The sequence below is a fragment of the Dermacentor albipictus genome, chromosome 5 (assembly GCF_038994185.2).
Source record: "Dermacentor albipictus isolate Rhodes 1998 colony chromosome 5, USDA_Dalb.pri_finalv2, whole genome shotgun sequence".
Classification (NCBI taxonomy): domain Eukaryota; kingdom Metazoa; phylum Arthropoda; class Arachnida; order Ixodida; family Ixodidae; genus Dermacentor; species Dermacentor albipictus.
In genome coordinates, this window is record NC_091825.1 from 170,238,691 (window position 1) to 170,263,285 (window position 24,595).

The following is a 24,595-nucleotide window of genomic DNA, read 5'->3' on the forward strand; positions in this document are numbered from 1 at the left end:
TTTCAGTAGTTTCGTTGTAGCATAGTTCTGTGCTGGTTTTCCTGGCTTGCGAAACTCGCTCAAACTGCAGGTAGCAGAGAATGCCACGTCCATGTGATGTCGTGGAATTCCCGAGCAGTCCAGGTCACTGGACCAAAAGAGCTCCAGTGGCGAACACAACGTTTTGTCTTGGCTCGGTTTCTGCTCAGCCGTGTGTTTTCATTTTGTGCAGGAAACCGTAGCACCATCTGTGGGGCGGCGATGGTGTATGCAACGTCACCACTCCCCCCGCTTGGGGCTGGGTGATTTGAGTTGCGCTAAAGGTGTGCAGACCCTTCAGAGCCAATTTTCTCGTAAACTAAGTCTTTTTTGACACAAAGTACCATATTTACTCTAATCTAGGCCGGCCCCGATTCTAAGCCGATCCCCGAATGTCCAAAGCCAGAAAAATTTTTAAAGACTTGCCTTGAATGTAGGCCGAACAAAAAAAGTGAGGACAGCGTTCACAAAATAAGAGCATTTATTTAATGTGAGCATGCTGAGCTCATTCAACCTTGTCATCACCGTTAGCCTTGTCCCTATAGCCCAGACCACACATACGCTTGCGGACGTGCGGAAGCTCGCATCCGCACGTCCATGCATGTGTAGCCCATGCATGCGCAGACAGTGTGGCATCGCTTGCGTCGAAACACAGCGCGATCTTGGTGAACAGCTCCTCTCTGTTGCGTGCTTATCTTCTTTATCGCTGTCATCTCCTCATTGCGGCACACACAAAAGCATCTCCTGTTGCCCCTTCCAACAACAGATGTTTTTCTCATCGATGCTGAAGTCCTGTCTGCCTTACTATGCCTCTGCAGCTAGCACAACTTTTCGTTTGAAAGCCGCACTATAGTGTGCCATTACGATAATGCCACGCCTCACGCCGATAACATAAAACCACCTCCGATGCGACACAGGTCAAAGTGACGATATTGCTCATGCACTTCAGTTGGCTACTGGCCCGGCTAGTAGCAGCTGCGATACTGACTTTTCTGGATGACACTAGCTATCGACCATATTTGTCGTTTTCAGTTACAAACAGGCACTTTCTTTAAAATCCTCGAATCTATGCCGACCCTAGAGTTCTGTATATGATTATTTGGAAAATAATATCAGCCTGGATTTGAAGAAACACGGTATTTTGATTGTACCAGCTTTTGCTTGACAAAAGAGCTGTGGTGTATGGAAATATCCAGCGGAAATTGAAAAATATTTTCACTATCTGATCGCTTGGCGTGAGAATTAGATGTGCTGTTTATTTCCATCGCATATAATACATAAGAGCACAACCCAATGCGACCCCTCAAGTGCCAATCGGTGCTAAATATTACCGTAAACTACTGGTATAGCTCTCACACATTTCAACTCTAATAAGCTTAAAATCACTATGCCGTATATCTACGTTTGCCTCCTGTGTGAGGCCGATGGCATTGCTCAACACGGCGATCACTGCGGTTGGTAAACCAGCATGATACGTATAAGCTTTGTGCATCTGCATTGCCTTTCTTACCTGTAAAGCAGTAATATCCAAAGGGGATCATGTAAAAACGACCCAACAGCTATTTCTGAGGATGAAATTTCTGTAAAACGAGTGAGTGGGTCATAGAGGATAGAACAAAAGAAAATGTTTTCATCCTCTCCTTTCAAGAAGAAAGAAACACTGCCCAATGCTGAAGTAAGATCTCACGTGGTCATTCCACATGCTTGAACCATGTGCTACAGTCGAACCTCGATATAATGAAGTACAATTTGCAGCCAAAATTTTCGTTAAATCGCGAGTTTCGTTAAGTCGATGTTCGCATGTTTCAGCAGTTCAAATAAAGATGCCGGTTCTTGGAACACTCCTGGCGTATGGCACCTTGTAGATAGCAAAATAACAAAGATAACCAATAAACCCTGGAACTAATAACACAACCGATAGCGTGATGCCCGATAGCCAGTGGGTACGAACGCATTTTTCTCCATTATGCGTACGGTGAAGAGCAGGTCTGCAGCAAACGCCGCGCCTAGTGCTCATAGCTGCCACTAGATGTGGCCATGAGTGCTATCATGATTTATCACTAAAAAAATAAAAAAATTCCTTTCACAAAGACATGGCAAGCCGTGGCGTCAAGAAAAAAAAATCATGCACATACCACAGCTATCAACTTGATTATTCTTTCGAAGAAAATTGGAAGTAGTATTAACTTGGTGGATCCACGAGGCCACCACTTACCGTTGAGAGTGCTTAACCATAGAGAAATGGCTTAACGCTCGCAGCCGTCAGATGATACCACGCTCAGTAAAGCAATGACGACGGTGATTCATGAACGCTGGAATATTTAATTTAACTTCCCGCAGAGCAATTCTATGCAACTCAGGTGGAAGCGAAGAACTCCGTCAGCTTCATCTGCCGCTTTTTAATAAGCGTCGCGGTTATAAGACGCTCGTAGGTTGACAGGCTTCTTGCGAGTGGCGCCCGCATACGTGCGTAAGAGATCCGGCGCATCCATGACTTGCTTCGGTGTAGCTATGTTGCTTGCCGCCTGGAGTTCTTCGTCCGAGTCGTCGTCCTCCTGCATTTCTGTATCTGTGACGCTCTGGATTATTGCGTCATCGTCCAGCTCTTCAGTTGTCACAGCGCGAGCATTGCTGAAGACAAAGTCCTCGAGTGTCACGTCACTTGGAGCACCTCACTGATTGCAGAGCAGCTGCCACGAGTCAACGACATCTGTTGTGTACGCCATACTTTCGTCACCGTCATTGCACTCACGGCGGAGCAGGGCCTTAAAATTAAGGCGAAGGTCCGGGCTTGTTTCATGACCATGTCGCACTTCTCTGGCAGGGACCGATCACACATCCGCGAGCTATGGTGGCTAGCCATACGTGAGCGGTGTCTGCACTTCCATGAACTACCGATACTCCCCGCAAGCACCGCCGTTCTAAGGGTGCCACCACAAATGGGAACGGTGGTGCTTCCATCAACTATCGACACCCCCCATGAATGTTGCATGCACTGCAAAACCCTCAAAAATGTTGGAAAACACTTTCGAAAAGCGAACAAACATGTGGGATAGCGAAAAGATACGGGTAGGGCCATAGAGCAAACATAAAATTTTAACTACGTTGGTAGCTCCCGTTGGTCTTGCTTTTTGGGCGGGGCCATGTTTTGGTTTCGATTGTAAGTCGACGCCCCAACTTCAGACTTCCAAATTTAAAAAGAAGTGGCCGACTTGCAATCGTGTAAACACAGTAACCAACTGATAAAACGTGCCCAACGACCGCTGTTCGTAAACTTACTTCCGGTTGGCGCTTTCCCGTTCCAACAGGCCGGTGACGTCATAGCGTGACGCGTTCCAGAACTTCTGAAGCACTCTGGCTAGCTCTACAGAAACGCGTCTGCTGCAGCACGTTCTGATCCACGTATTGAGGCGCGCCTGGAAAATTTGAGCATTAAAGGGCGCATGCAAATCACTGTATGCCCGGCTAAAGTTTTCGTCTGCCTGTCAAGGAGGCTCCTGGTACGTGCGTGCGATGCGCGAGGACTTCGTTAAATCGCAAGTACTGTATAAAGTGACCTCGTTAAATCGCGAAAAAAAATTACTTGGTTTTCAATGGGGCGGAGATTGGGAAAAATAAAAAAGTGCGTTAGTTCGAGAATTTCGTTAAATTGAGGTTCGTGATGTCGAGGTTTGACTGTAATTGCCTGCAGAGGCGAGGTCACAACAGCATTTCAAAGCTGTCAGTTTAGCGGTGAAGCATCCTTGTCCCGAAGGACCATCGGGCGCAACACCCCTCTCTTTTCGTTTTTAATAAAATCGACACTTCGCCTTACTATTCAAACTGAATTAAGTTGCTTCCTTTTTTAATTTTTTAACATGCTTACTAGAGAGTGACAGCATTGGGACATAAAACGAGGTTCTGTTTCTCTTGGGAAATTTTGCAAGGACACTCAGGGAAAACCTGGAAAACCAGGGACTTTTGAAATGTCAGTTTGGTAGACACCCTGGTAAATCTCGTTTTGTTAATGCAAACTTAAGGGGCATGCTGTATTTTTCTTTTATAAGCTGGATGCTCATTACATTCAGCTGCACTTTTATTTGTCTTACATTTAACTCGCAAGAAATTTGTGTGCAGTAGGCCGTAGGGTGCATGTTAGAATCTGGTAAATACAGTGGGCCCTCTGTTACATCTCAATTTGCACTGCTTACGTGCCTCGCAGCTCTCCCAAATTTTCTGTAAGGTAAGGTTTATGCTTGGTTCTACGATTTGAAAAATATTTCGTAAAGTTTTACAAAAAAAAAAGAAAGTTCTCTGCACAAAAATATTTTCAAGCTCTAAAAAAGAAAATGTGATGGACTCTGTGCCAAGCTCTTATGGCAGTGCAAGGCACCATATACGCAGAAGTGTACATGCTTCAAGCAAGTTTATTCAGTTGCAGCCAGTTCCTGCCTGCTTGTGTGTAAAGTTCTCTTATTGCGAATTCATCATCATCATCAGCATGGTTACGCCTATAGCCCCTCAATCTCCCAAAGTAGCACCATTCGCTTCCCTCCTCCTCCGCTCGGCGCGGCCTCGACGGTGGCGCCGCCGGTGGTGGGCCTGCCATAGCAGACGACGGCTAACACGCTACGGGAGGAAATCCGCAGAAATGTTCGTTCGAGCCCTGCGGAGCAGTTTTTTCAATCGAGATCTTTCTTCGTCAGTCGGTAACTGGTCTTTAGAATTTCGTGTTGGAATTGCGGAAGAAATAGAGAAAATGACCATTATTCAAGGCGTATTTAAGGCGTAAAGCGCTCGACATTGAGAGTTCGTGTTGCTGAAACACGACGCAAGCACGCGGTGTACTCAAACACGCGCGTAATTACCAAAGTTTCAGGTGTTGACAGCGTGAAAGTATGTGTACGTGGTTTCGTAGGTTCATTCACGTACCTGCAGGACACTTTTGTTCGGTAGGCGCGTGAGAGATTCCGGCTGTGTGCGGTCAGCAATGCATGGCAACAGGGCCGTTTTTTTTCATTGCGGGGTGCTTTGGTAATCGTGACGATATATTGTTTTTTTACAAGTACTGCTCCAGAAGGGCACATGTAATGGCTAACGGAGGCCTCTGAAGCCCACGTAACATTACACTAATGCAGGTGTCGCAGGCAGTGTTCGCATACAAAATTGGCTGTCCGCGATCTTGTACCCCCTTGGCATGCACAGGCTTAAGCAAGCCCCATCCAGCCCTGGTTCTAGCTTTGGTGTTCCCGTTGCCACTTTGGTGCCCTGGAGGCGCCGTCAATAATACGAAATAGTGACAAGTTGTTACAACTAGTAAATAAAATTTATTGAAGAAATATAATCGCGCCGAGGCGCCAACTTCTAAAGCAGCGCTAGCGCGCGAGTATTATGAAACGCCAAAGAGGGATTTACCGGCCCACGTACGACACTACGATCAAAGTGCACGTTAAACATCCTCAGGCGAGCTAGATAAAGTTATCCGGAGCCATCCACTACGACCTCCATCCTAGCTTTAGTCGCTTCGGAACGTTAAAAACGTTAATCACCACAAACCAAATCAATACATGCGGGCGTACATTCGAAGCTAAAAGACTGCATCGTAAGTCATAGTGAGCCTTGCAAAAGCGTGGAGAATGTGCTAACTTCTGGTGGAGCTCAAAACACACCCTGAATAATGTTGCTTTTATGTCACAGGCCAGCTGCAGGTGCGTGCATTTCACCACAAGACGAAACTACATGAAACAAAGAGAGCACATTCGAAAAACAAAAGTCAAACAACGCGCTAAAAACCACGCAGAGCATGAACACACACTTTTTGGAAGCAGAAGGCGCGAACTAGGCTCAAAATAAGAGGTTGTGAGTAGCCGTGGCCCTTACTTCACTAAGCCCTGCGTTCTTTTCCACTTCCTCGAAGTCAGCCCGCCTCCACACTTCTTTTTGCGTTGCCCCCGCCGGACGGCAAAGCAAAAGCTTTTTGCCCTCGCTGTGTCTGTTGCGGCAACCGAAGGCGCAGCAGCATTGCATCTCAATTAAGTTCTCAGCCCTGCACATTCTATTACGCTAACGCGCTCCGTCAGTCCGCCTGCCGTACTTTTGTCGCGCAGACCCAACAATGGAAGTTGGCGCACGCTGGAAAGAAAGAATATAGAAAAGCGCGGCTCCTGCTCCGCGCTGGAAAGAAAAAAAATATACAAAAGCGCGGCGCCTGCTTTCACGTGACACAGATTGGCCAATGGGGGAGCGGAGGAGGCTGGGGCGACAGGAGGCATGGAGGAGGACGCGCCAGGGTGAGCGGGGTGGTGGAAAGATCTAAGAATGGCGCTACTTTTGAAAAATTGAGGGGCTTTAGTTACGCCCACTGCAGGGCAAAGGCCTCTCCTATACTTCTCCAACTACCCCGGTCATATACTAATTGTGGCCATGTGGTCCCTGCAAACTTCTTAATCTCATCCGCCCACCTAACTTTCTGCTGCCCCCTGCTACGCTTCCCTTCCCTTGGAATCCAGTCTGTAATCCTTAATGACCGTTGGTTATCTTCCCTCATTACATTATTGTGAATTAGACGTCCAAAATTTTAGGTTTCTTAGTATTTCACCTTACTCCCACACCTAATACAAATGTCCTTAAAAGACATCTGTACCCGCCGTGGTTGCTCAGTGGCTATGGTGTTGGGCTGCTGAGCACGACGTCGCGGGATCGAATCCCAGCTACGGCGGCTGCATTTCAATGGGGGCGAAATGCGAAAACACTCGTGTACTTAGATTTAGGTGCACGTTAAAGAACCCCAGGTGGTTGAAATTTCTGGAGTCCTCCACTACGGCGTGCCTCATAATCAGAAAGTGGTTTTGGCATGTAAAACCCCATAATTAATTAATTAAAAGACATCTCTACACTCACAAGCTTGCAGCTTTTCTGTTCAATAGCTTTTTAAAAACTTGTTCATGTTGTAAAACTTCCTTTTTTATTGTTCATCCAAACTGCATTTAGCTCCATCACTCAATGCAAACTGGTGGAGTGAGAACTGTGGAAAAGAAATGCAGTAGCAGCAAGCATGTAGCTTTTAGGAGCAAGTGGAACTGTTTTGCACGGCCTTTGTGATGGCAATGTGCTGGCATGTGTGTCACACCGCAATCATAACCTTTGGCACTCTGAAAAGGTCTTGTTCACAGGCTGAACTGCATTGCAAAAGCAAAGTTTGTTCTCGGGAATAAAGCTTTTGCTCTCAGTGTGGGGATAGGGGCAAGTGAACTCAGACACCCAGTGGCACTTGAGCAGCCATTGGTGGCATTTAGTGATGTCGTTTGGGCACTGCATATGCCTGTAACGTGCCACTAAACATGCAGATAGATGTGGTTCCCAAGTGTTTCTATCATATGTAGTCTCCAGTGTCCACAGTAGTAGGCCTATCAATCATCATATTCTCATAAAAGTTTGGTATCCCTGGCCTTCAGTGACTGAAAAACAGATACGTGATGATATGCGTAGAAATCTTGTCGTGGAAGGAACACATTTCTCACCGCACTTCTTGTCGCTCACCGCATTTCTCACCGCACTTCTTGGTAAGATAGACTGGACCAGATGAGGCTTTCCTCTCTCCTTCAATTTATTAGAGATTGGCATCCTTATGTGTTGTGAAATTTAGTGATATTAGATTCGTCGGACGATCCTACAGCTGTCAAGCAGATGTAGGAGTCGTCGGACTACCTCGCCGCTTCTACCATTTGAAGGAGTCGAAGGTCGTAGAGATGAATTCGGTGAACAGGATTTATTTACAGATTAACATATTTTAAGACAAGACATACATCGGCAGTCTAGCGCGACTACCATATGGAGTCCGCAAGATTAACATTCAGCAAACAGCATTCGAGCACACAGCTCACTACTACATTTTGAGCATAACAACGAGCACTCAGCTCCCAACGACGAGCACGACACGAGCACGCTCTAGCAGCCGGCAAACGCTGCTTATAAGCTCTCCGCTTGACGTCATCGTTCGGCGTGGACGGAGCACGAGTGGTCGGGAATGTTCGTCCAATCATTGTAAACTTGCCGCCGCCCCGCAGTATGGCCCACACACACTAATGCACACAAGTTCGAGCCCACACGCAAAGGCTCCGGAGTCGACGTCAGAGGGCTTTGTAGAACTCTCGGTACAGATAGCTCGTGGTGTCGTCGACCGAGGGCTTCGTAGAACTGTGCTCCGTCCCGGGTGGCGCGGCGGCGTACCACATTCCAGAGCTGACCGCGCGCCACGTAGCTGCCGGTCATCCGCAGTTCTCCGAAGGCGCCTCGTCTGGGGGGGCTTGGAACACGTGCAGCGGGCTGAAAGCTGGCACGTTGCCACCCCATACGGCCATTCCTAACAGTGAATACTATGTTCCAGAAATATCTAGACAAACGCATTTCATTGTGCTTTTAGAGTGTCATTGTAGCATGAACAAACCATTGATTACTATATTATATTACCATATTAACTCAAGGTTAATATTTTTTTTTTTCCAGAGGGGTGCCTATGATCAGATTTTTTTACATTCAGTAATGTACAATAGGGTGTTGGTTATATTTGCTGAGTGCTTCAGTCTTAGTGTGATTACTCTTGTGCAAATATAATGCCGCACATTTTTGTCTGGCAGTTAATGACACGACTGCAATTGAAAAAGTGTGTCAGAGCTCAGCTGAATAAAGTTACTGTATTGGCGTGTTGTTTAAAATGGTGCTTTTGAAAGTTGAAAGGCCAATGTTTGCCTTTAAGCACCATTGTACTGAACTTATTTGCAATTTCTTTCCTTCTCCTTACAGAACAATACGACACATTTGTTAAATTTACCTATGACCAAATTCAGAAGCGGTATGAGGGTGCTACACCCAGCTGTAAGTGATCCATCTTTCTTTCTCTCTCTTCATTTGTTTTTCTTTTTTTGCTCTTCCAAATGTTTTGAGTCTTTAAAATTCTTGGGTCATTTCCAGTGGCGCAGCCAGAAATTTCATTCGGGGGCTTACAATGCAGCTCGGCCTCCTCCTAAGAGGAAACGTTAGGTCGGATGCTCCTATATAAATATATGTAGAAGGAGAATTCGTTTTTTCTCGGCAACCACTTCACCAAATTTGATGAGGTTTGTTGCATTTAAAAGAAAAATTTTAATTCTAGTGATCGTATGCTTCGAATTTTCGATTTAGGTCGTCAATATTTTATTGAAGAGTGGCAAAAAACGAAAATTTTCAGAAAACAAAACAATAAAGTTTACAACTCTGTAAATCAGCAATGAATATTGATATCACAATTCTGTGAATTGCACATAATAGTACATCTACAGTGGACAAAATTGAGGTTACACATGAGTCTCAAAAAATTAAGTATTATGGAAATACAGCTTTTGCAGAACCCTTGTACATAACATAACCAATTCACATAAGATACAAATAGACATATCGAATTTGCCCACTTTTAATGGTGTAATGGATGCCGTTTACAGAACCGTGATATCTTTTTCTTGATGCAGAGCCATTAATTTGTAAAGTTCCTGCTTCTATTTTTTTCGAAGTTTCGAATTTTTTCAAAATATTTTAAACAATGTTCGGGCCCTAAATCGAAATTCCGCTTCCAATAGACACTAGAATTTAACTTGCTCTCTCAAATGCAACAAACTTCATTAAAAGCGACTCGGGAGCTATCTAAGGAAAGCGTTTCTGCATTTTAAATGTATCTGAATAGGCTGCGTCGGAGATGGGCCCGAGCTAAAGCTTGCCTAGGGATAATTTGCCTAGGGATCGAATACATGAATAATAACTGCATTGCCATTGCCAAAGATGCTGCAAAAGAATTCTTGAATGCTACGCTCTGTCAATACAAGTATAATATGTAGTCTTTCATAAAATATTATGCTCGTATGTGCCCAACATAACTCATGTCAATGCTTCCATGTTTTTTGTCTATTTAGTAGAAAATATCACACGAACTTTAGAACTACATCAGTTCGAAATCAGCAAAGCAGTGCATGCCGCTGATATGAAAAATGTAAAGGCCATGAAATGAACAAGTTGAGGACAAATATGTTAACGAAACTGTCATTCAAGAACCGTATTCACATTCATGTACGTATGCAACGACCAGTGAAAAATCGCAATGACGCTGTCATTTGTTCCAATGTATTACGCAGGAGCAGCTGTCATCGGTCGTGTATCAAGAGTAATTGCACCGAAATTATAGTCACAACAGGGAGCATGCATAAAAAGCAGTTCTGCATAATATGCGAGGGCGAGTGAAATGAAAGTGAGCCAATGCGAATATGTGACAAACGGGGTAAAAGTGACCTTCATGAGCATTTAGACATTTGTCCCATTGACTAACGAGTCGCGAAATTCCCGTCTCATAAAGTTCCTTGGGTTGTTGCTTCAAAACGTCTGCAACTGACTTTCACGTCATCGCCTGAGACAAATCTGCTTCCTTTGAGCTGTTTTTTCGGTTGCCCCAAAATGTGGAAGTCGCAAGACGGCAGGTGTGCGTTGTATGGCGGATGTTGCAGCTTTCCCGTTTGAACTTTGCCAGTTTTGTATTAACCACATCAGCGATGTGGGCCAGGTCATTGTCGTGGAACAAGATGACACCATTCGTCAATTTTTCCTGTAGTTTGTTCTTGATTGCGACACGCAGGGGATCCGGCGTTTCGCAATTTTGGAAACAATTGATAGTCTCTCAAGATTTAGCAAATTCTATTAGTAATGGCTCCTGATGATCGAAAAATAAAAGTCAACAACACCTTTCTGGCGGAAATGACGGCCTTTGCTTTCTTTGGGGGTGGTGAATTTGAATGTTTCCATTGTAAGCTTTGCCGTCGTGTTTCAGGCTCATAGTAGTGGCGTGACGGTTAGTCTCCGATCACAATTGCAGGCAAGAAATCGTCGCCCTTATTGTGATACCGGATCAGATGAGTAAAGGTAGCGCTGAACTTCTCCGTATTCTTGTGGTGGTTCAAAATCTTAGGCATCCTGCCATTGCGCACACAAGAGCCGATAACCGAGATGTTCATGAATTATGGCATGAACGGTGACGGTGAACCGAACCGTGACTGATGTTCACACGCTTTGCAACTTCATCGATGCTTATCCTCCGTTCTTGTGTCATCAGCTCATCAACCTTTGCAATTTTGTTAGGGTGGTCCGGTCTGGGATCACAGCTGCCAATGTGATTGCAAAGTCCTTCTTTGAACCGTTTGTTCTAACACTTCACAGTTGCCAATGAAATGCAATGTTCAATGTACACGGCAGCCATACTGTCACTAATTTCTTTTTGGGAAACACCTTCAGCTGTCAAAAACCTCACGGCACCACGCTGCTCAAATTCTGGAGCGTCCATTACGTCACGGAACCATGTTCAACCCAGTGTATGAGCGCATTAAAGAACATTTATCCTCACACCTGCGTGTCACTTTTGTAAATGAGAAATGCCTGTGTGCTACGCGCAGGCTTTGCAGATAATGAACAGAACCGTAATTGCGCAGGGTGGGTAGGCTCACTTTCATTTGACTTGCCCTCGTACATTAGAAATGCAAAGATACAATGGTATATACAAATGCGAAGATACAGCTTGATAAAGGGCAAAAATGTGCCCGTGGAAACAAAGTTCACTGCACGTATGCACAAAACCTCGCAACAAGATATCTAAACATACCTGTAAGTCTTGAATAAATCTACGTACCTAAGAAAAAGTCACTGTATATAATGGGTGAAACAAGGCAAATAAACGTTGCGCAATCACAGATTCACAGAATCCTAGAAACCGCCCCAATTCCATCCACTCCCCCCTATGTATTGCGCGCGACGGAAGGCGGCGCGCTTGCTCCTCACTTTTCTCCCTTGCGCACACAAGAGTGAGCCACCATCGTCGGCTCACCCATTTCCCCCCACCCCCCACACGCTTTCACTCGCACATTCAGCATGCGGCGCGCGGTCACGATGTTATCGCCCTTAGACTTTATGTGGAACATGAGGGCGATGGCGACGGCAGGGAATGCGCCTAGAGTGTCCATATAATTGCTATCACAATAATGTAAGAGTATCCGGCAGCTGAAGCGTCCCATGGTCCATTACTTTCCGCAAAAGAAGTAACAAATAGAACTTTCACCATGCGACAATTCGCTGCGCCGCTACATGTTATTTTTTTTCCTTTTCTGGGGTGGGGGCACCGTAACGAAAAAAAGAAACGCAAAGGAAAGTATGTTGGTCACAATCGAATGCCTACTTTGGGCACCTAATGTGGCTATTAAAGGACTACTGACAAAAAAAAAATCCATGTGGTTTTTTCTGCTTTAATAAGTAGTTAATGACCCAGTAATCACGGCACGACACCTCATTTACTTCAGAGCGCGACAGGTAATTATCTGCAGTCTTTTTTGTAGCGACCAGTCCCAGTTTCGGTTTCAGAGAGCAACGAAACGGTTCGCCGGGTGTGTAAACAAAGTGGTCACGTGTTCGCAAAAAGCCATGACGTATGCTCTGCCGCGCAGCCAGCGTGCGGCGCGCCGGCACGCGAGCTTCGTGTTGCTAGTCGTCTGCTACGCCTGCACGTGGTTTGCCATGTCCTCGCCATCATCGTCGTCGTCGTCCTCGTTTTCATCGTCCAGCGGCGATGATTTCCTGCATGTGGGAGTCGCCGCCGTATTAGACGTGGCCAATCACTTTCAATTTGACCCACTGGAGAGCAGCGACTCGGATATTGCGGCCGGCGACGGCGAGCACTGCAGGAGACACACGGTACGATTCGGCGTCCGATCCGACGTGCGGCGCCGCATGCTCCGGCATGCGGCATACGATGGAGCGGTAGACACACGGTCCGATTTGGTGTCCGATCCGGCGTCCGACGCGCCGGAACGGCAGCCGGAATCTAGGTGTTTTGCCGTGCCGAAGCGCCGGATCGGACGTCCGGCGTGCGACAAACCGGGCAGATTTTCATCGTCCGACGCGTCCGACAACCGCACCGTCGTCTGGCCGCAGCCAATGACAGTGCGGCTGGCATGTGACGTTCCCTCCACGGAGGCGGCACTGGCTGGCCGGTTTCTCGCAGTGTTTTTTTTTTCCTTGCCTGCTGCAGTTTGTTTCCGACACGAAATAGTTACCAGTTCAGTAAAATTATCTCGACGTGTGCCTGTTATTCAAAGCAACGCCTAGTACACTAGGACTAAGCTACTGGCGAGATCAGGAGACGCGACGCGAGGGCATTTCGCGGGCAGACAGCACACATCGACCGTCTGAGCGAGGCTGCTCGCTTTGCTTGCACGTTTGCCCTTCGCAACGACTGCGTCGAGTAAACCAATTGTATTTAATTACGGGTGACCTAAGTGTACAGTGTTAATTGTTTTGGCAAACATAAGCGCTCTTCGACGAGCTCGGGTTGGATCGTAAGCGCCGTCGGCCGCGGCGTCTGCCTAGCTAGGCCTCCCGGCCTTATCGCTGGCTGTTAGCGGGGTCGTCAAAGTGTTCTGTCACTCGCAGGGGCATAACGTTATTGGCAGTGTTCACGTAAAGCGACGCAGTGTTGTGGAGAGTTGTTTATATTGCGTTTCTCGACGTGGCTCTGAAGTCAAGCTGGAGGGCTGGATCTGGGCGGAGCTTACGCGCCGCTCAATCTTTCGGATGCACGCACCGTGTGTCCCGAATAAGCTGCATGGTAGCCAACGAAAATTCGTGACGTAGCCACATGACGTAGCGTTTTCTTGGCTATTTACAGACCCGGGTGATGTCAATGTCGCGAGGTGCTCTGTTTTACGATTGGCTGCGCGCACGTACTTTAAAATTGATTTTAAATATGTTCTAAGCGATATTCGCCGCTGATATTTTACACACGATGTGTGTGTGACCCACTAAATCGATCTCACAAGTTATCTCGACTTCAAATTTTTGTGTCAGTACTCCTTTAAAGGAATACACGAGACGCTTGGTCCACCAAGAACGATGCGCATACTGCTCGGCATTCTACACCGGCGAAACAAGTCTTTCTGGAGAGGTTGCGCTCAAGTGAACGCGGTGCAATCCGTCGAGTCCCCACAGTGATCGCGGCGAGCGACCATTGTTTCTTTTTCTCGTCTGCTAGCTAGAAAGCATCCAAAACTCTGCCAGGCGAAAATGCACTCGGCCAGAGAAAATCGAACGCGCACCGAAGTGCGCTGCACGGTGGTCGGGGCGACACGAGAAAAACGCATGCGCTCTGGCTGGCAGGCTCAATGTGTCTTTGCGATTAAAAGTCAAAGTAGAAAAAATAAATAAGAACGTAGTTACCTTGGAGTTACCTTGGCTGGCTTTAGTGTCTTCACTGGCGCAGGCAAAAAAAAACGTTGATATTTTTTTATGTGACATGACGGCCCGAATAAACTACCACAACGCTTCGTCTCATCGGGCCTCACTGCTGACTTTGTCAACTTGTCTGATAGTGTGTTGATTTGGCTTGTCTCGCTGTATAGCCCGATGTACGACTTTGGAAAAGGTAATGAACTTTTGGCGTCAAATATGTACCGGAACATTAAACTTACAAAGTTCCGCAATTGAAAATTTAAAGCACACGCTTGGAAATGTGGATGTACCTTTCACATGAAAGGTTTATGAGAACTTTCTACCCATAAAGTTTCGGAATTGACATCCACGCGCTCCGTAGATTCCATGATAGAGTGTATTCCGTGGCCTCCGCGAGATGCCTCTGCGAGCCCGTTCGCCATCAAAACGTCCTCGAAACTTTGTGCTCGGATGGAGCTGCTTGCGTTATGTTATGTGACTCCCAGTACATGGGCATGGCCGCGAAATCCAGCCCTAGTTCGAAATTTTTGCCATGAGATGGCTTTTCGAGCGTGAAAAAGACGTTCTAGACAAAATCCAGTATGATTTCTGGCACTGGGGGTTGCTTTGGTCGGCGGTGCATGGACAGCACAAAAAAATTTCGTGGGAGGGGGGCGGGGGCTGAAGCCCCATAACCCCCCCCCCCCCCCCCCCCCCGGCTACGCCCCTGGTCATTTGGTGCTCAGGCTAAAAAGTGCATTTTGTTGCATTTGCAGTGACTGTGCTTGTAAGAGCAGAAGCATTTGACTTGGAAAAGCTGTTACAGATGAAGATAGGCTTAATAGATTATGCATTCTGCAAATAAGGGCGCTCAGAAGTATAATTCATACTTCTGACATACTTCTGACATACTGCAACATTAGCTCTTTTAAGGAGGAGCCAATTTTCTTTGCAGTGAGCGTGTGTGTACAGTCAATCCCACATATATCAAACTGATATATAGAATTATTGTCCATATTGTCTGTTGCAAGATTCCCTTAAAAGTCTCATACAAAAATATAGCAATGTATTACGTGTATATTGAACTCCTGTTCACTGCCGCAATATATTGAACGCTGCACTGAGCCTTTGCTGTTACGCTTCTCCTAATAAACACGTGAAACACTTTTTGCATCATTGGAAATCTTTAAAGGGTCCCTCGCCAGGCTCCATGAAAAGTTTTCGCTATATGCTGGAAGTTGTGGAAGCGTTCTACCCCAAGTGTTTTTCAAATTAGTTCATTAATAGCCACAATAGAAATATTTCAGGGCCGCAAACCCATGATTTCAGGAGGCAAGCGCAAGCAAAATTCCTTCCCTGCGTTTTCCCATACCGGAGCTTGAGGATCACTTTACGCATACGTCACAGGGCCCGCCTTCTTTTTTTTTACATATACTGAGCCAAGTGGATCGTGGAGCATGAATGTGCACTGGAACACAGTATAAAATGACAGTTTCGTTGTCTGCGCGTGCGATTGAACAACATGGGAACAAGCGGATGAAACAGAAGTACAGTAAAACCTCGTTAATTCGAACTTAGTTAATTCGAACCGGCAGCCTAGACGAACCCGGTTAATTCGAAGATTTGGGATGCTATGTGGCAATTCCCGATCCCCATTTCACTGCAAACCCGACGAAACGACGGCCATTTGGAGCCGCGAGGTGACACCTCGTAGCAATCGCCATTATTTATCGGTGAAGCGCCTGACCCGTAGTACTGCTAGCACAAAAATCAGTCCATGGTACGCCCTGTACACCGCTGAAAACGCGCGCCTGCAGAGGAGAAGACGTGCTTCACTGCGATGCAGCGAGCATACCTGTTTTTGTCGCATGCTCTCGTCCCCCACTCAGCATGCTCCTCGAAGTCGCAACGTCAGCGTGTTTTCCGTGCCGCTGCCACTGGCTGCCGTTCGCCCATTCCCTCTCTGCGCCTGCGGTGACGTGCGCGTGCAACGACAGTGTGCACCGTTTCTTTGTGTGCTGTGGTTAGTGGTGTTGCAGCTAGCGTGGTGTAACTTTTTTTTTTCCAAACTGTGCAGAAGTGTCAGTGAGGGAGGATGCCAAAGTATGACTTCAACGCTGCAGCAGAAGTTCTGTTCGATTCAAGAAGCAGGTGAGAACATGTGTTCTGAGACCGAGTTGGCTGAAAGGAACAGCGTGCCCCTCTTGAAGAACAAGTCAAATGTGCTGGAGGCCTACAGCAACACATATTCTTCGAAGCGGTCGCAAGTACGGGCTCTTATGTACCAAGATGTGGAATCAGCTTTGCTGGCTGCAGAAAGCTAATGCAGCTCACCTTCCCGTCAATGGAATGATGCTGCGGGAGAAGGCCAATGACTTGGCTCTACAACTTGGGTACGAAGAGTTCAAGTGTAGCAATGGATGGTTCAGCCATTTTAAAGAGCGCAATAATTTTACTTTCGTAGCCATCTGTGGAAAGAGCGGCAGCGCAAACGAGAGCGTCGTCAATGACTGGAAGAAACACACGTTGGCTCCGGTGCTTAGCGAGTACAGTGCAGACGATGTGAACAACCATGATGAGGCAGCCATTTTTTACAATATGCTGCCAACAAAAACGTTCGCAGTGGACACAGCGGTCAAGGGTCAAAAGCAGGGCAAGGAAAGCATTACCGTTCTGTTCGGTGTGAGCATGAGCGGTTAACATAAGCTGCCGCTACTCGTAGTTGGAAAGAGTGGGAAGCCTCGCTGCTTTAAAAATGTACTGCTGCCACCAAAGGATAAACTTATCTACTGGAACAGCAAGAAAGCCTGGGTCACAGGCGCAATATTTGAAGATTACGTTCGGCAGCTGGACCGCAAGTTTGCAGCCACAGGCAGGAATGTACTCTTCGTTGTTGATAATTGCCCAGCACATGGTGACATCCCACACCTGAAAGCTATCAAGAATGGTATTTCTTCCTCCGAACACCACGTTGATCTCGCAGCCAATGGACCAAGGCATCATTCCCCACACGTGGAAGATTTACCGCCACATCCTGCTGAAGCGCATGCTCCTTTGCTACGACAACGGCAAGGAGTACCTACTTCATTGACCTCCTCGGGGCCATATGTCTTTTTGTGTATGCATTGAAGCAAGTGGAAGCCACTTTGATCATGCGGTGTTTTGAACATGCTGGCTTCTCAAAGGAAAGCACAGTCAATGCTGATGCTGACTATTCATGTGCACTTCGTGAAAAAGGAGCCGAGTATTGTGATTGCATCAATGAACTCTGCGCAGAGGACAGCGAATCCGGTGCAGTCGGCTTCGCCGGGTATCGGAACTTCGAAAATGATCAACAAATGTGCTACTCAGACTTGGAGAGTGAAGCTACCACTGCTGTGACCATGTGCGATGACAGCGACGATTACGACGCTAACGAGCCTTTTTGAGCACCCGCTCTTAGGGAAGTTATCGGATTGCTGAACGTTATCCGCAGTTTTATTGAGTGCCACGGTGGAAATTTTCAAGTGCTGCATGTAGTTGGTCAACTAGAAAACATGACCCTTGGAGCCTCAAACTATAGGACACGGTAAACGAGCATCTCTGATGACTTTAATGCAAAGATCGCCAAATAAAGGTAGCACATTCCTGCAGCAAAATTTTTGGCCTGGGTTCCATTTTCTTTTTTTGTGTGTGTGTGTGTGTTCAGTTAATTCGAAAACCCGCTTCATTCGAAGATATTTTGCTGTCCTAATGACTTCGAATTAACGAGGTTTTTACTGTACATCTCTCTTGCTATGGTACGAAGTAAAGAAAATATATACAGACATTCGGTTTGTGTGCTTTATGATTTCTCTAAACTTTTAGTCTATTGAAACAACAGATTACACAACTAACGAAGAACAACATAAGAAGCCAACAAACACTGACACCAAGGACCACATAGGGGAAATTACTTGCGCTTAATAAATGAAATAAAGAAACGATAAATTAATGGAAATGAAAGCGGATGAAAAAACAACTTGCCGCAGGTGGGAAACAATCCCACAACCTTCGCATTTGATTTATTAAACACAATTTCCCCTATGCTGTCCTTAGTGTCAGTGTTTGTTGGCTTCTTATGATATGACTAATAAAAATGGGCCCTTAGTTAACACCTTCCGGATGTTGCCTTGATGTATTCTTGCATGTCACTTTGAGCAACGTCACAGCAAAGGAATGTATAGGCACACTAGCGCATATACGACACCTGGGAGCGCAGCACCTACAAGGAGAAGGACAAATTAATCTGGGAAATGCGCCTGCTTTGGAATTTCAGCTCTCTCCGCAGAAAGTAGCTGTGTAATACTTAGCAGAAACAATCATTAGCGTGCATTGTATGCACGCGCTTGTCAACTCAAAATGGGCAGACTTGGTGAGAGGCCCTTTATTGTCAACGAAATTGCAACTGTATTGTTTTGGCAGATGCTGTTATACAAGAGGTTGAATCTGAAGGGCATTTATGCTACAGACGTAGAATAAGCAAGATAAGTAGACCACCACTCTGCTTCAAGACCTCCCTGTCCAATACGCATTCCACAGTGTTTATGACACCATCTTTTCACTGAGTGGTGCTCAGGCATGGGTTGCCGAACTGGAGATGTCTGTGCCGCAAGGTTTGTCTTGTAGGCAAAGGCTTCCTGTGAATAGCCAAACCAAATCCGAGCCCGAACCCCACTTGGACAGATCTTTGCATTACAGTTTGAATTTAACAAAACTACCGCACTTTGCGGAAAGACCAAATTGTGGCACACAAGGCTCATCTCTGTGCAATTCGCAGCTCCGCGCTGAACGTGTTTCCTTCATGCTCGCACAGTTACATGTCATTGGGAATGGACTCGGATGTTCTGCAAGCTGAAAAGCATGCGTGTAGTGTCTGTAGTCGCAGACGGAGCGGCCAGAGAAGGGCCAAGAACAAGAAGACGAGGCGAGGCAGGCATCGGAGCATTGAGCGGCACGCAAAAGGAGACGTGTGGACTTTTTAAGGCAGTTGAAAAGTGAGGACGACCGGTTCCAAGTGGAAGTCTTCCAAAACCCACATATGACAATAGGCCATTGTAAAACTGTACTGTTGGAATTGTGACGGACACATGGGCAGGCACGTTCATGCGCGATTCACAGTACAAGTGTGCTGATGGCAGTACCGCAAGTACCCGTACAGGCTGGTTTATACCGAGGTGTGTCTATTTCCACCCCTTACCTTGAATAATGCAGAATAAGCACTTTCCAGGTGACATGGGAGTTTAGGGTTAGTGTTGTGATCAGCATATCAAAGACCATTACGCAGTGCAAACAACTTCCTACATTCATTTGCAAAAAGTAACTCGGCTTTTGTGTGTTTGACACTGCCTGTGAGAGACAAATTGGTAAATTCTTGCTTTCTGTCCGAGACGTGCAGATATCTCGGATAAACTTCAGATAGGGGTATTTTATATTTCGAATTATCAATATGGTCCCCTTTGGATTCGATACTATATCCGGGATCAACTGTAAAACTGCATTTACTGTTAATTTTTCTCCATTCCTGTTGACATGCTTGCGTAAATCTGGGACATAATTGCTTTTGAAGCCGGTTACTATTAATGACTGACAATTAAATTGTTTAATTGCCACTATAATCATGCATGTCGGACTATAAGTGCCATATCGTTTCTGTGTTTGCCTTTGATCCAACTGGGAAGAAGAAACGCGATGTGCGCATAGTGAAACTGACCCACCAATCACACTGGCTTTGTATAAGTTCACTAACCTGATGTGGAGACCACCATAGCTGGGCTTTCCTGGCTGACTGTTCCAGCAGCAATAGATCATAACTTGCTGACGACCATGATGTAGAAGTAGTGCAGATCCATGTAATCATCAAATAATAGTCTCATAATGCTATCACATTGTAATTGCTCAAGTGAAGCATGAAGGCCTAAGGAGGAGCAATGCACGACACTCATCTCTCGTGTAATTCCTCAGTTGTTGGCATTGACATAGGTGCAGGCCTTCGCAGTGCGCCAGAAGGTACTTCGACCAATGAAAGAGAAGAGCAGGGCATCAGAAGGTACTTCCACAAATGAGAGAAGAGTTGAATGATGTGACTCAAAACCCTGTTCCCTCCAGCATCACCAGGATTGTGTCGCTATCTGCGCATCACAGACAGCAGAATCCACTTGTGCCCACAGTGTTTAGAAGTATCTGTGGCAGCGCGGCTGTTTTCTGCCATGGTGCTTTAACCAGATACTGTTCATGGGAGCTCTGGCACCAGTGGCTCGCTTGGCACGCCCGGCTCCATGCCTGGCTGGGCTAGTGCATGTTTGGAAAGCAGACGACCAGTTGAACATCGGAGAATAGCGTAGTATTTTAGACTAGAGTGTTATAAAACATGCTTTACACTGAATTGTCATGGAGGAAGCAGGACCTTCACACTCCCAAGCGATTTGGCAAGAATGGGAGTGAAAATGCTTATATTCGCTGACAACTTTTCTTGGCCATGAAGCGAAGTCGCACCAAAGCACACCTCTTGCATTGCTGCTGGAAGTAGTTCCACAGCTTTGTTCAATTTTCTTTTACTTGGAAAATGGAGAGCAGTACTTCTGTTTCTTACAGCACATATTTTAAACGATGCATGACATTCATCCGTCATCTACTGATATTTTGTTGTATATTTAGTTTGCCCTTTTGAGTTTTGCCAATTGCGAGACCGTTGTACGTTTTAAACATTCAGCGCAGGCACAATGGCACCCACGTCTTTTGGTGAGTGTTTGTCGTTTGCTGTCCCTTTTGCAACCTTCCTTGAGAGGCTGATGACTAACTTCAACAACAAAAAGCTTATGAAGCACACAAAACAAGTGTTTGCAAAACCAAGCGAACACATGGAAATCGTCAGCACGTACAAATAAGCGAGCTGATGCCAACTCTACCAACATCGCTGGCGTCAGTTGTGCATCCTAGTCCCAACCGGTGCTGAGGTCATATGGCTGCTTCGAGACTCCCACGCAGGCTGCATTGCTCGCAGTCCAGAACTGGATACGTATCCGATGTGTGTGAACATCACTTAGCCTTAGAAATAAAGTCAAGTTAATTGTCTCCGCCTTCACTGAAGTAAAGGAAGTATGCAAGGTCAGAGAAATCGAAACCACTGCCAAACTCGCCTGGACTACATTGCGAACAAATAGATGTGCAAAAGCTTCACCCCCATAACTTTCGCTTCATCACCAAGAAAACTTGTTCGTGCATATAGCCTCCACCAAAGCTAACACTTAAAATGTCCCGTGAAGTAAGAGCTAGCTGTATCCTTCCAAGATCTGAAGACAGCTCAGGGACATAATCACTTTGAAGTCGGTTATTACTACTGACTCGCATGTTACGAAAGTAAACAATTTTTTTGTTTTACTGATGCCAGGAGCAGGACTTCTAGCCCATGGACAACGTAAACATTTCATGTTTGATGTGGCAAGAACTTCTTTTTGCTACGTAAACACAAAAATGAAGAAGTGAGTTGCAAGTGGAACTGCATTCTGGATTTTCATGTCACTCAGCAGTGTTTGAAACACACTTCATGGTTCCATTTCATCTGTGACATTACCCGGTCAAAAACTGAAGGCACACCAGACCCCATATGCAAGAAGTCCTGCATCAGAAAACACACCTAAAACTACTGGCTCGGGGCCTTTTAGAGAAGCGAAGGCGAAACTTAGAGAGTAGTGTTCTCAAAACATTTTTTTTTTTTAGAGCTGATTTCTTTGTTACTGTGTGGCCTATATTGACTGCTTTTTTGTCACGTTCCTTGGGCTACAATCCAGGCCATTATATTCTTGCTTTCTTAGCTTGACTGCAAAGGTAACATAAAGAAATGACAATACAAGGGTTTTGTGTAGTGAAAGAAAAAGAAATGTCACGCCCTTCAACCCAAATTTACCTATGCAGTAATTGTTCAACGGTCCTGCCATTGTAGTGTTTAAGCTCCCCCAGGACCTTCAGAAAGTGCAAAGGAGCAAAATTCTGCTGAATACAACGTTCTCGTGATACTACTCTGAAACATTTATGCAAGCATCAGGGAGACATGAATATTTGTGCCAATTTTTATCAACATCGAAGAGAGGTGCCCTGAACCACATTTTATATAAGTAGAGAAACGCATTTGAAGTTCAGATAGACTATTTCAGAAATACGTTAAAGGATGTTGAAGGTTGTAGGGGCCCTTTTAAAGTTTAGGGGAAAAAGAAAGTTGATTCTCAAAGCCCCGTAACTTTCTTAACAAAAGGTGTTTTAGGCATTCAAGCACAAACGTAACTGGAACATCGATGTAATTCTCCGCAATGTTTGGGAATTAATATCTCATAAGATTGTCATCCTAAGAATTTGTTCCAAGTGGATCCACCTTTCAATCTCCACGGCTGGAATATGTAAATAATGGGTCAAGGTAATTAGTTAATGTTTCTTAGTCAATTTGGCATTTCAATTTTTGAGCAAGCAATGTCTGCCTCTTCTAGTAGACCAGCTCGTGAACTAGAATTGTGCTATCTGCAACATTGAAGAAATTTTGAAAGTGTTCGCTGAAACAACCAGTGTGTGTTGCAGAGTTTCCTACAATAATTACTAGAGGGAACTCTGGTGCTGCGATCGTTCAGCCACCATGGGAAGTATGTACACGGATTAGTCCGACCTTCGTGACTGGTGCTTCAGATGTTCTTGTGGCTTCATTTATACTTTTTTTTTATTGCAGAAGGTAATGACTCTGCAAGCGTGCATAATTGCTGCTTGCAGAGCAGCAATTATGCATGCTTACGTAATTATGTAATAGCAAATGCATAATTAGTGATTGTGCTCACCCATACGTCCATGATTTCAATGTTGGGCTTCTGTGCTGGAGTCCTGTGTTTGATTCCTACTGTCAGGCAATTTTAATAATGGTTATTTCATTACCTATAATGTGGTACTCTCTTAAGAATGATCACTTAGCGAAGTCATGAAGCCATTTAAAGCGAGAAGGACAAAGTTCAGGCAAATCCATGTCCTATCCATCCTTCCCATGCAAGTCACGTAATTGGACACAGCATATAAAGCTGAGCTCTCCTGATGCCTGCTTTTTTTTTTTTTTTGCATTGTTTCAGATTTGTCGTAACACGATGCTGCACTGTGAAAGAACTCAAGTGGGGGTTCTGTGCTGTAGCTAACCGAGGGCAAGGCAGTATGAGCCTGGACTCTGCAGGCACCAATGTCCAGCCGGCATGCCACAGTGTCGCCCCTCATTTGTCAGTTCTTCCATTCTCTTGTGACTTGCACACAGACTGCTGGTGCGTTCATTCCCTGACAGAAAGAAGCAAAGGAGATGCCTCATCTACAAGCCCTTCTGTGTTGGCGATGCGAATAAGTGTGTGCTTTCTGCTGTTGCCACCTCGCCATGGGAGACCTGTGATGACGTTAAGAGTGCTGAATGTGACATTGCATGTGGTTGGTGGATGCAAAAGACTGCTTTTGTATGCCAAGGAGTGAAGTTTAGTCACATTTTCTATGTAAAGAGTTAAAAAAAGTACAGGTGTGGTGTGCATTGCGACATGTAATTATATGGCTTCAGTTTACTTTGCCCTGAATGAATGTCCATTTTGTGCTTACATTGTTGCAGTGTATGTGTGACGTGAAGCTTCAGCATGAACAGCTTGCTGGATATTGAGGGGTGCACTTAGGTGTGCAATTGCAGAGAGCTTTACATGGCTAGGAGGAAAAGTATTGAAACTGCAGCTCACAGTCACCAAGAGGCGGCTTCAAAATTAACTTAGTGTACAGATGTATAATATATAATGCACTACAGGGTGTGCATGCCAAGCTGATGCATTAGTTTTGTACCACTCCGTGCGTTTTCTTGCCTTTGCTTTCAAAATATTTGACTGGCTCATGTACATAGATTTGCACGGGTTTTGCCACATTGCTGTTCTCTTGTGTGGCGATTCACAGAGGTCTTGGATGGGATATGCAGAATGCCCGAGCAGTGCCTCCCTGGTTCCATTTTGAATGCAGTCTGCAGCAATGTTGCGTGAAAGCTCCTGAACAGTAAATGCCTGCAACACGTAGCTGTTTGGACAGTTTTGGACAAGCAGTTCATTTGGCTTTGTAAACACGAGGTCTGTTGCACACATTGGTTCTTTACGCTTGAGTTGTGCACTTGCTGTAATTGAGGTCAACATGAAATCATTACTGAAGCACTCAAAACCTTGAGAGTTTGTGCAATTCAGTTGTTTGCTTTAATGCTGGAGTAGTCTTTGGCTTTCATTTGCTCTGCAGATGTGTAACTTGATGGCTATTAGAATAAAACATTTGAGATACAAGT

General features: G+C 45.6%; 1 protein-coding gene across 2 annotated transcripts in view; it reads left to right on the forward strand.

Annotated features, from left to right (window-relative positions):
* Positions 1-24,593, forward strand: part of akirin — a 35,467-nt gene extending 10,874 nt beyond the window's left edge. For both annotated transcript variants that reach the window (XM_070539315.1, XM_070539316.1), the window contains exons 4-5: positions 8,800-8,871; positions 23,382-24,593. In XM_070539315.1, coding sequence (XP_070395416.1) covers positions 8,800-8,871; positions 23,382-23,392 — 83 coding nt within the window. In that variant the 3' untranslated portion in view covers positions 23,393-24,593. The remainder of the gene's footprint in view (positions 1-8,799; positions 8,872-23,381) is intronic.
* The last annotated feature ends 2 nt before the right edge of the window (positions 24,594-24,595 follow it).